The 12,676-nt window shown below is 40.2% G+C and overlaps 1 protein-coding gene across 6 annotated transcripts in view; it reads right to left on the bottom strand.

The window, feature by feature from the left end:
- LOC114032781 (calcyphosin-like protein) overlaps positions 1–12,676 on the bottom strand; it is a 39,337-nt gene that overhangs the window by 9,151 nt on the left and 17,510 nt on the right. For 5 of the 6 annotated variants that reach the window (XR_003567908.1, XM_027848475.1, XM_027848264.1 and 2 more), the window contains exons 2-4: positions 7,725–7,939; positions 3,237–3,414; positions 2,596–2,805 (exon numbers count right to left, since the gene is read on the bottom strand). Coding sequence is in view for 5 of the 6 variants with exons in the window: in XM_027848475.1 (XP_027704276.1) it covers positions 2,596–2,805; positions 3,237–3,414; positions 7,725–7,861 (525 nt within the window). In the remaining variant the exon portion in view is untranslated. The remainder of the gene's footprint in view (positions 1–2,595; positions 2,806–3,236; positions 3,415–7,724; positions 7,940–12,676) is intronic. The other variant, XM_027848384.1, reaches the window with a different exon arrangement.

Raw genomic sequence — 12,676 nt, 5'->3', positions numbered from 1 at the left:
ATTAAACCAATGAGATCCTTCATCTAAGTTTGGAGTTTAGGCCATTTTGCTTCTTGAAAAAGAGGAGAAAAGAATGTTATCTATCTTATTTCATAAGCCTTTTACGCCAGATGTGTAGATATAGCCAGTTTAACTACCTAAGTATTTGATTTAGTAGGGGAAAAAAGTCATCAAATTCCAACCAATTATCTAAGTGATTTTCTTGGCTTTTTGACTGACTTTACCTAAGAATTCAACTAAAAGAGTACAACCATTTATATGTGCAGAAAGAGTCGTTATTTAAGTAATTCACATTCCTAGTCAATCCTCAATTATATCTTAAGGAATAAGAATGGCAGGGACACCTGAAATTCACAGAGTAATTTTTAAAAACCCCTCTGCAGCCTATAGTTGCAACCTCCTTCATTGTTGTTAAATTTTAAATTTCTGTAGCTACTAAGAGTAATAATGATCTGAATTTCATCTTTGTGTCTTTCTAATGTAAGTGTTAATGAGGACAAGGAGAGAAAGGAAGAGAGAGAACACCTAAAACAGAAAGAAGAGGACACAAAATTGGGTCTGAATAATCCACAGAGCAGATCCCCCGAGGAATCCAATAGTAACTAGAGAAAGAGAAAGAGAAAAAGTTGGTTAGATATCTCAGAATTCAACATTTGTCAGTGACTTTGTTATCTTCAATGTACGTGGATAGGATCCAGTGAAATTTGAAATCAATATCATTTGAGCTCTTAGTTTCACTAATGGCTTATTTACCTAATGACTAATTTGCATACTCCTTCTTAAAAGGTCAACTTCCACCTAGACCCCTGTCTGCCAGTATTTGGTTTCCCCTGTGGTTTAATGTTTGTACTCAGCACTCTCCTCACTTGGTTTTCCAGATAGCTTTGTCCTGTTGTCCCGATTTCCCAGTCTTTACTTTCTAAGTCCCTGTCTAGCCCTTCACCTGCCTTTGTACTACTACTTCTTAAACTTCAAAATAGTTTGGTGGCTACTCCACAAAGGCACACCTCACTCTGAAAGAATCCAATGTAAAAAAAAATATCTGGGGCTGATAACTTATTTTGCAAAGGGATTCAGTGGAGGATTCCTTCATATGCTGAGTTTCCCTAGTACCATTAAAACATGGTACAATTCAAAAAAAGTTTGGTTTACATGAAACTTTTCAGGAACACTTACTTTAAACCCAATAATCTTGGGTATTAAAATGTTTACTTTTGGTACCTTCAGCCACCACAACAGCAAAGAGTTCTTTCATGTGAAGGATAATATATCATCCTACATTTTTGCCACTATACTTCAAAAGTTAAACTCAGTCATCAACAGGAAAATTGATACTGTTGGTTGAACCAATGAGTAAAATACTTGCTGGCTAAATAAGTTTAGAGTCAGAAAGGACCTTAGAAATCTAGTCAATGCCCCTTATTTTAAAGATGAGGAAACTGAGGTCAAATATTTTTAAGTGACTTATCCAAGGTCATACGGCTGGTGGCAGAGTGAAGACTAGAACTCAGGTCTCCTAACTCCAAGTCTAGAGTATTTCCTACCATTCTGGAGTAGTTTTCTGAACTAAAAGGAAGATTGTTTATTTAAAAGATTCTATTGCCTCTTTTTTCCATAATGCTGGGGACTGCCAATTTAATAATAAAGGCTGACCACAGATTTCTGAGGAAAGCTGGGGAATACTCTTTCAGAAGATAATATATTTTTCCTTTTCCCATCTCCATTTTTCCTTCTTGTCAAACTTTTTTTTAGCATGTACCTCTCCCCCGTGAAAAGAGAGGTTGATTTCACACTTTTACCAGTTCTGTGACTCTCAGGACCTCAATTTTCTCATCTGTAAAATGAGGGGATTGGAACATTCTCCTAGGAAGAAATTTCCCAGCTGCTGTTATCAGTAAGAAAACCAAACAGCAGAAGGAGGTCTGGGGAATTGTGACTAAGGTATACCCCCTTTTCTTCTTCTGGAATGTTTTTTTTTTCCAGGAAATCAAGTCTTTAGGATGTCCTTTACGAGCAGACAATGGGAACAGAAAGTAATTACAAATTTGGGTGAAGGACCACTCTGGGAAATGCTGCTTTCAACTCTCTAAAAATCAAAAAGTTGATATTGGTAATGGTAACTTTGAAGAACCGAAGACCTTGAAATGCAGTCAGAATTATGCTCAGAAAGATTGGATCGTTGAGATTAAAACATAGCATAGTGAGTGTCTTCAGGGTTGAATACATTTTATTGTCTTCTAATTCTTGAGAAAATGATCATCCATGGATGGTACTGATGGTGACTCTTTGTTAACCAGATTAATGTATAATTAAACAAAGCAGCCCATTCCCCCACTATGCTTGAAGATCAGATAACTAAGAGTTTTCCTTCTGTGGCTACAGTGACAACGTATCTGTCTGCTTTAGTTATTTTTAGTATTTTAGTATTTGTCAACATTTTAAAACTTTGGTAAAGTACTTCCTTGCTTTCTTTCTTTCTATTCGCAGCCAGATATGATAGAAAATTTGTCTGGTTCTGAACTCATCAGTCCCTTTTCATATTGAACAATTAAAATTAATTAGCCAAGTTCCACTTAGCTTAAGAGCTTCACTTACCAATCCATCCTTGTCATAGGGTGAATCAAAGTTATCCAGAAATTTTCTGAAAACCTGCTCCTCTGTCCATTCTCCATTCTGGTACTTTGGATGGTGTTTTACATTGTACACCCCACGTAAATCCTCAATTGTTATCACACCATCACCTGTCTTGTCTAACTTCCGGAAGGCCTGCATGATGACCTCTTTCCTGGCTCTGGACATTGGGGGCTACAGGAAGAGGAAAAAAATGCAAACCTCATAGAAAAGCACTGCTGTACAGAGTATGATGAACTCATTTACTAATTCCAGGGCTCAGAATGTATCTCATATCCACCAGTGGTCCAAAGGGTCCAAAGGGTGCTAAGTCTTAGAAATTCCCAGGCAGCCTTCTCCTTTCTTCTCCCCTAAAGCACATTGTGGTTATCTGTCTTCCATTTGGGAGATGCAGCAATACCTACCATCCACAGGCAGGAAACCACACCATGCAGAAATTAGGTCTTTGATGACCCTAGAATCCCAGGTTCAAAGTTGGAAGGGACATTAGAGGTCACTTAGTTCTAATCACCTTCATTGTGTACCAACAGGTACCAAAGACAAAAATCAAATTATAGAGCAAACAATTGGAAAACCAAGTACATATGTAGTACTCTGATACTTACCCTTAATGTGAGAAGAAATTCATTAAAATCTATTTTCCCATTTCCATCTTTATCGAATTGGCTGAAAAGTTCCTGTGCTTCTTCTTTATCCATCACCACAGCATAATCATTTAACCCTTTCACGAACTCTTTGAAGTCAATGGTTCGGTTGTTATCATCATCCATGATCCGAAATACTCTGAAGAAAACACAAACATACAAACACATACGCATAGCCACTAAGAGGAAAGTAGGCGTGGGAGTAAAAAAAAAAAAAAAAGGCAAACCAACGCCAAGGTTTTTCATCATAAAATTATAGACACTCAGAAAGGAGATAATGTATGCATGTCAAATGCTTTGCAAAACTCCAACTACTATATAAATACAAACCACTAGTGTTATCCCTCTGTTCTGTCTGGTCTGACCAAACTGAAACAATATTTTCTAAACTTCTTCAAAAAGGGAAATGGAACTTAAAATAAAACACATGCAGGACATGATACAAGTTCTTTCCCTGAGATGAGCCATTAGCTAAAAGACATTGTGATTTTCTGTCTTTCATTTGGGAGATGCAGCAATACCTACCATCCACAGGCAGGAAATCAAACCATGCAGAAATTAGGTCTTTGATGACCCCAGTATCCCAGGTTTAGAGTTGGAAGGGACTTTAGAGGTCATCTAGTCCAGTCCCCTCACTTACAGATGAGGTGAACCCCAGGATGTAGTGAGTAGGTTCCTCACCCCACCCCTACTTGAGGCCTTCAAGTGAAGCCCGGCTGACCACTTATCATGGATTCTGTAGATTTCTATTCTGTTACAACATCAGCTAGAACATCTCCTACGCTACATACTTTCCAATTCTGTGATACTCTTGCCCGTTTACAATGAGGAGAGTGTTGAGAGAAGACTTGTCTTAGCTAGGGCCAGCTGGGTAGCGCACTGGATTGAGCACTTGACCTGAGTTCAAATCCAACTATAGACACTTACTAGCTGTATGACCCTAAGCAAGTCACTTAACCCTCTTTGTCTCAGTTTCCTCATCTGTAAAATGAGATGGAGAAGGAAGTGCCAAACCACTCCAGTATCTTTGACAAAAAAAAAAAACAAACAAATGGGGTCGCGAAGAGTCAGCTACACCTGAACAACAACAGCAAAAAGCTACTGACTAATAACACACTCATGATTAGCATTGGGAAAGGCTAAGTTTCATTCTTGTCACTGAAGATTAATAAATGCTTGTTGAATTGAGGGGAATTCATTACTTCTTGATAAATTACTGTCTCTGGCTGACTCTTACCTACCTTTGAAGAAGAGGAAATTACAGCTTAGATTCTTATAATCTAACCACTGCTGGGATTCTTATAATCTAGCCATTGGTCAGATCCTTATAATCTAGCCAATAACTTACTAACGTTCAGACTCCTTAAGAGTCTGCCCAATATGATAGATATTCTAATAAACCTTGTCTTAGGCTGAAAAAAAAAAGAAGAGGAAATTACTAATGCATAATTTTTGGTCTCCAAAAGAATGTTCACTCTTTCTTCCTATAATGCAGGGATGTTCCCAGTGTGAAAATCCATTCCCCAACTGAGATCAGCAACTCGTTGGGCAAGCTAAGCTCAGAGAGTTGCTTGGGGATACTGAAAAGTTAAGTGATTTGTGGAGGACCACACAGTAATTGTGCCTCAGAAGCAGGACCTGAAGCCAGGTCATTCCAACTCCAAGGTTGGCACTCCAGGCACTCTGCCATGTGACCCTTCATTTAAGGGTCCCTGAGAGATGGCAGTTTTTTTTCTCTATTGCTACAAGTAACAATGCCAGATCTTTGCATCTTTTATATTTCATAGAATCATAAGATTTATAGCTGGAAGGGACTCTAAAAGGCCACCTTAGTATAAAATGCAAAGTGAAGGGTTTAGATAGAGCAACTAACAGAGAGTGAGCCTCCAGTTTCCTCCTGGAACAGAGAATTAAGGTATGTCTAGTTAAGCCAGAGCACTGGCTCTGGAATCAGGAGAACTTGAGTTCAAATCCAGACTCAGACACTTGACACTTAAGAGCTGTGTGATTCTAGGCAAGTCACTTAACTCTGATTGCCTACAAAAAAAAAAAAAAACAACAAAAAAAACAACCAAAAAAAAAAAAAACAAAGCATATTGTATACCAGTCAGCATAGGGTGCCACGTTTGGAGGCAGGAAGGAGAATTCAAACCCTGCCTCAGAAATTTATTAGCTGTGTGACCCTGGGCAAGTCTCAATGTCTCTGGGCTTTAGTTTTTTTCATCTATAAAACAGCACCTATTTCACAGCGTTTGGGGGAGGCTCACATGAGATAGCTTGTAAATCGCTTTACAAACCACAAGATACCTTATAAATGTAAGGTTATTTGAGGTACTGAAGTGGGCATAAAAAGGAGATGAAAGGTATAGTTCCTGTACTCATGGTGCAAACAAGCTAAATTCTGCCTCCGTGCTCTAGATCAGAGATAACACCACCCCGCTAGGAAGCCTCACCCAGCTCTGTGAAACAATTGACTAGGCAGTAAGTGTGGACAGTGAACAAGCCAGATTTCCACCAGGGATGGAAGGGTTATCACAGTGACTGTGGTGCCTTCGTATTGCAATATTAAAAGTACCTGGGGGCAGTTAGGTGGTGCAGTGGATAGAGCACCGGCCCTGAAGTCAGGAGGACATGAGTTCAAATCCAGCTTCAGACCAAACACTTGATACTTACCAGCTGTGTGACCATGGGCAAGTCACTTAACCCCAATTACCTAAAAAAAAAAAAAAAAAAAAGTGCCTAGCCCTCTCAGCCTTTCATCTTCACCCAGCAGGGTGCCCAAACTTCACCTGCAAATCCACAAGGAAATGTAACACTGCAAACTCACTATGTGAGGCTTGAACCCCAGGTCCCCAACCCTATATGAAGACTGGAAAACAAACATCTTTCCCCTCTCTGACCTGCAAAAACCTATTCGTTATTCTCCTTGGTCCCTATAGCTCCCTTGTATGCCTGTTTTTCTTGGTTTCTGCCCACTGGGCTGTGCTCCAAACACAGGGGCGCTGCACAGACGCAGCAGACTGACCATCGTGCAGCCGGCTGAGGCTCCGAGTCCTTCTAAAGCAAGCACGGGTCCCTCCAATACGTAGCAGCCGTCAGACCCAGCAGGGAATGCCTCAGTGTTCCAAGAAGTTCCTCAGGTTCCTGACAGTGCCTTTTCTTGGGGTCAGAATTATGTGCTTGCCAAGGTAACAAAAGAGACCTACTTTTGTCCTATGTGTTGATAGAATATAAGCTGCTTTAGAGAAAGGATTGCTTGGCTTTTTTTTTCTTTTTCTTTATTTTTGTCTTTTTTTCGCAGCATCTGGCATAGTACTTGGCATATGGTAGACAGATGCTCAATAAATTCATACTTATTGTTGATTGATTAATTGAATCAAAGGTAACTCTATGTGAGCAATTTGAAGGGGCTACAAGATGATGGAGTTATGCACAAATGGAGGGAGAAAGGGACCACTGTCCCTTCAAAAATGTACTATCTTTCAGAGTCAAAGAGGAAGCAAAGAAAGATAAACTCAGAGCCTAGGTAGAGTTTTGAGGATTTTTTTCCTTTTTGCTTGATTTAAGAGAGTAGAGGAAAGGGGAGGGATGGAAAGAATAAAACTGTCTCTTAGGGAGGTTGGGATATTCACCTGGTCCTTTTCAGGTATGGCAGAGTCTCCTTTGGATATGGCCACTAAGAACCACAAAATTGCAAATGTCTTCTGAAATAATCTAGCCCAACACCCTTATTTTACTGATGACAAAAGGCAAAAAATAAGAGTAATCACTCAGAATTAATTAGCCTTTAAGGTTTCATAAAATCATAGATTTAGAGGTAGAAAGGACTGTGGAGGTCATAGCCAAATCACCTCATTTTACAACTGAGGATACCAAGGCACAGCACGAGTCAGTGACTTATCCAAGGTCACACACTGGTAGAAAGCAGCAGAGCCAGGTTTTTTAATTCAAGTCTTCTGGCTCTAAGGCCAGCCCTCTTTCCATTTTGCCACACTGACTATTATCCCAAAGAACTTTTTTCCAACAACTGTCTGAGGTAGAAAACAAGCTCCTTAAAGGCAAGGACTTTCTAGGCCTTCTCTTCGCATCATCAGCATCTAACACAATGCCAGAACATTGTGGTATATAGTGTTTGTATCCTAGCTATTCATTTGCATGTCCTTTTCCCTTATGATATTGTTAAATCCTTGAAGAATTAGTGCTTGAGAAAAGGTGTGTTGGATTGAGGTAGGTAGTAAAAATATAATTATCCCCATTTTGCAGATAAAAAAACTAAGACTCAAAGAGATAAAGTGATTTCCTGAGGTCACATTGCTTCTCAGGGAAGAGATCAAAATGACTGATGCAAGGTCATATTGCTGAATTATTGGCAAAGCCAGGATTTGCCCCCAGTGCTAGTCTAGCGCTCTGGCCAACACACCATGATGTCACTGGTTCCTTCCTTCTTACCTGCCAAGGCCCTTGATACCAGCTGATCCCCTGGCTAAACACTGGAGCCGAAGTCTTTCAATGGGGTCTGTGGCTGTAGCAAGCCTTCTCTTGGCCTGGATCGCCATCTCCCGGTCATGCCTTGCAGTCCCGGCCATCTGAAGGAGGATTTTCACAAGTCACCAAGGAGTTCTGCCTTGCGGGATGGGGCTGGGACTAGAACCTTGTTCACAGCCCTGTATACATTAGAAGAAATCAGTTATGTAGTCTGTCCTTTATCTGCACAGAATTTATATCAAGTTAATCTGAAGAGTAACTAATTCCCTTTTATTCCCTGCTTGCTTTGTCATACCCTCCCAAAAATTGACTCAGTTTCCAGAACTTTCCACATTCAATTTGATCCAGTTCAATTCATATTTACAGAGTACAGACAATGTGTCTGGAATATGTATCACTTATTTATCCATTCTCAGGTACAGCTGGTTTCAGAGCTGAACAATACTCAGTTGTTCTAAAATATTCAGCCAATTTCCACTAGGTTTTGTTGGGTCATATATTTCAAAAATTGTAATTTTCTGACTCAAGGGGAGAAAAATCCCTATGATGCTTCTGTACCTACCACCTGCCTCCCTGAATCAATGGCCTTAATTCTTGCTCTTCAGAGACCTGAGTCTCTACTTTTGCATTCTTCTATCAAGCCTGGTGATAAACAGGACCCATAGGCACTAGCTCTCTATTGATTTTATCTTTCCTGAAATTAGTAATTTGGTCTTGACTGAACCTGTCTGTGCCTGTAGATTTTCCTTTATTGATTGGTTTGTATTTATCAAGTTCTAATGAAAACCAGAGAGGCAGATTGGGTAGAAGATAGAGAACCTACTTCCTCTGAGACAAAAAGAGTGGGTTTGAGTCCCATTAATGACACAAACTGACTGTGTGACCCTGGGCAAGTCACTTAACTTCTCAGTGCCCTAAGGCAATTCACTAAGACCATAAACTGCAAATCAGTTGCTGACCTGTACTGGTAGAGTAAGTTTCCTTACAGAGACCTCTCCCCACCCATTAAATCACAAGTCAGGGAAAAACAAAGTAAGGGCTAGAAAACTTAGAATGAGACAACCAGACTGCATGAAAAGGACTCAGATGAACAGATGCAGAATGAAGTCACTGAGTCAGGAAAACAGTAGACACTATGATTATATAAATGGAAATAGAAATGGAAATCAAAATTAAATATTTCAAAAGTGTAAAGAACAAGTTTGGCCCACAAGAAGTGACGTAAGAAGACACCTCCCCATACTGCTTGGCAGAGGTGGAGGCCTACAGATGGCGCACACTGCATAAAATGTCTGATTTTTTCAATATGCTGATTGGGGGTTTTTCCCCCCTCCATTAAAAAAAAATTGTCTATTAAAAGGGATGGCTCTTTGGTAGGAGAAGAGTGACAGATCTGAAAGGAAATCTAGGGGATGTAAAAAGGTATCAATAGAATCCATTATTTTTTAAAAGAGGAGCAGAATGTCTAGGATTAGGCAGACTGAGAGAAATGATCATTTCTCTCTTATATTAGTAACTAATTATTGAATCAGGACTAAGGTGTTTCCCCTTTTCTGCTTCCTCATCCAGAAAACACCCAGTGTGGGGAAATCTTTCTCAAAGATTTATCCAAGCTAAAAATTGAATCAAAGAGAGTAAAAGAAATTCTAAGTTTAGGCTAATGGGAGGGTTCCTGCTCGTTGTGTTTACTCAGATAGGTCTGGGAAAATGTGGATTCTCCCTTTTGTGAGACAGGTGATACAAAAATTGAGAAATCTCTTTGACCCAGGCTTGGATGATCCATGTCACTATATAAGACCTTCATTGGAATGTAATCCACCTCTCATAATAATATTCATTCTCTCATTAAATGTTAACCAATCAAAGTTAATTGCCAACCTTAGGAACACTCACTCTTCCAAGGGTATATAAATTGTGAGCCCACCACCATGAGGAGTCTTCAGCATTCAAGAGTGCCACTGACCTATTTAATTAATAAACATGCTAGCCTTATTAATAAAATGATTAAATTACCCTAAAACAATGTCTCTCAAACTTTTTAAACATCACAAAGTGCTGTACTGTGCTCCAGTTAGACATCTAGAGTATTGTGCTCAGTTCAGACCTCTCATATTAGGAAGGACAATCATGAGCTGGAAAGTGTCCAAGAACAATAACTAGAATGGTGAAGCGTGACAAATTCATGCCATGTGAGATCAGATGAAGGAAATGGGGATGTTTAGCCTTGAGAAGAGAAGGTTTAATGAAGCCTTTGGTTGTTGTCCTCAATTCTGCTGGGTAGAAGAGGCATATGACTAGTCCATCTTGGCCCCGAGGACCAGGCCAGTCTAGCAGTTGTGAATAGAAGTTGCAGAAGCAAATTTAAGCTTACTGTAGTCTTACTTCCAAGCAATGAGAAATATCCAAAAGTGCAATAGGCTGCCTAGAAGGGTAGTGGGCAGGTTCTCCTTCACTGAAGGTCTTCGAAAAAAAGGTTTGTCCTTTGGTGTAACCCCAGCCCTGAAACCTAAGTGACCAGAGAGCCTGAAGAGACTCAGCTACTTGAAGAAAACTCAAAGGAGACTCCAAGAGGACTTGAACAAGACAGAAGAGCTCTTCTCCCTCTCACTCTCTCCAACCCCAGCATTCAGCTCCACCAGTGAGGAGAGAAGCCCATACCAAATGGCTTTGGGACTGGGTTACATTGGGAAAACCATTTCTTTCTAAACAGAGGAATGGAGACACAGGGATGAGATGGGAAGGAAGTACCAAGGGTTTCTTGGCTAATGTAAAATAGTCTTGTAGGAGGAGAGGGAAAGTCTAAAACAGAATTGTCAAACACAAGATTAACATATATTTGGGAAATATTTAACAAAATTAATTAAAATACAATGGAATGTAGATAATGTTAATTTGTAGTTTTCTAAGTCAATATGAAATGCTGGAAAAAAATTTTTCAAAAAATATGAAATGCTGGAAGTCTTGATTCAACAGCCCTGTTTCTACTTGAGTTTGACACCACCATTCTGAAGGAATGGGTGATTTTGGCCAAAAAAAAATGTTATTGAAGGCTCTATTTCCTTCTTTTCTGAAACCAGAACTATTTAAATGTCTCAGATTATAAACTATTGAACCTACCGAAAACCCTCCCTAGAATCAAAGCCCCAACAAATTCATCCTTATTTTGCTTCTTACTGGACTCTAAATAGGCTTCCCAATTTCCCTTCTAGATGAACTGAACTCTCTGCCTGGCCTTATACCTGTCTGTTCTCATAGTTATTTGTTCAAAATCCCAGCCTGAACTTTGTCCCTATAGAATCACTGATTTGCTTATGAAACTAATTTGCTTAACTGATACAGCTTCCATTTATAATTCCCCTTTATTCTTCCTTATTCTGCTCTTTTCCTTTTTGCTGATACTTTCTTTTTTTCCCTTCAAAGCAGTGGTGGGAGCCAGGAATCCCGAGTCCATTAGACATTCTGATAAGTCATTCAAATACATCTGTTGTTTCAGTGTTCACATCTTTAAAACTGAATAGTAACAGCAGCTGGCACCTGTTTGTTCAAAAAACTTCAAATTCCATCTCCTATGTCTTTGCACAAGTCATTGCCCATAGCAAGAATGCCCTCACTCTTCACTTTCATCTTCTACTATCCCTAGCTTCCTTCAAAGCTCAGCTCCAGCCGCACCTCAGACGTGAGATCTTTCCTGAGCTTGTCCCACAGTTCATATCTTTCACCTAAAATTACCTCATCTTTCTCTCGTATCTATTTTGTATATATTTATATATGTGCATAAATTGTTTCCTCCACTAAACTCTTTGAGGGTAAAGACTTGATTTTTTTCCCTTCATTATCTGAAGCACCCCCGTATAGTACCTGGCATATAACAGGCACTTTAAAAAGGCTGACTGATGAATCAAAGGGTATTGTGGGCATGAGATAACAGAAACAGTACTGCCAGCTCCTAGAAGGGAGGTATGATAGTATACTGCTGCCAGATCTGCATGGTTAGCCTTGCCTAGCTTTTTTTTCTCTTTTTGGACTTCAGTTAAAAAAAAAAGCCAACTTTGCAAGCACAAGGTGGAGGAGGGGTGGTTAGACGACAATTCATCAAAAAAAGATCTGGGAATATTAGTGGACTGCAAACTTGATATGGCTCAACAATGCGACAGAGCAACTGCAAAAGCTAATTCAATCTCAAGCACAACAAGGGTGGTGATAGTATTATTTTACTAGTCCATGCTCTGACCTCACCTGGAGTGCTGTGTGTCGTTGCGGACACCACTTTTTAGGAAGGGTATTGGAAAAATGGTGTGTGTCCGCAGGAGGGTGTTGCAGCATGAGGAGATAGACGATCATGCAAAAAGGCAAAAAAAAGACCACGTGAAGGAACTGGGGAAGTGGGGGGAGGGGCAGGGTGGTATCCTGGAGAAGCTATCTGCCCTCGTTGCCTTCATTTCTTCTCCTCCCACTCATTTCTCAACCCCTTGCAGCCTGGATTCTAACATCATCATTCCACTGAAACTGCTCCCTCTCTGATGCTCCCCAGGATGTCTTAATTGCCTACCCAATGGCCCATTCTCAGCCCCCTTCCTTCTTGAGCTTTATAGAGCATTCGCCATTGAGGACCACCCCCCTTCTACTCTACTCTCTCTTTCCTGTGTGATGTGATGCTTCCTCCTGCTTCTCTTCTTACCTGTTTGATGATTCCTCGGGTCCCTTTGACAGACTATCATTACAGTCCTGCCTCCCAATTGGGATAGAGCTAGCCCCTCCCAGCTTTATCCTGAGACCCCCTTTTCTCTCTCCATATCTTCTCTCAGAGATCTTATCACTTTCCATGGGTTCCATCATTATCTCTATACAAATGACTCCCCCAGTTACGGGTTCATTTCTGTATCACCAAGCGGCTTTGGGACATGTCCAACTGGATA

This window comes from Vombatus ursinus, unplaced genomic scaffold (genome assembly GCF_900497805.2).
Source record: "Vombatus ursinus unplaced genomic scaffold, bare-nosed wombat genome assembly UNPS02000255.1, whole genome shotgun sequence".
Classification (NCBI taxonomy): Eukaryota; Metazoa; Chordata; class Mammalia; order Diprotodontia; family Vombatidae; genus Vombatus; species Vombatus ursinus.
Note: the sequence above shows the minus strand (reverse complement) of the source record. Positions and strands in the feature narration are given on the sequence as shown.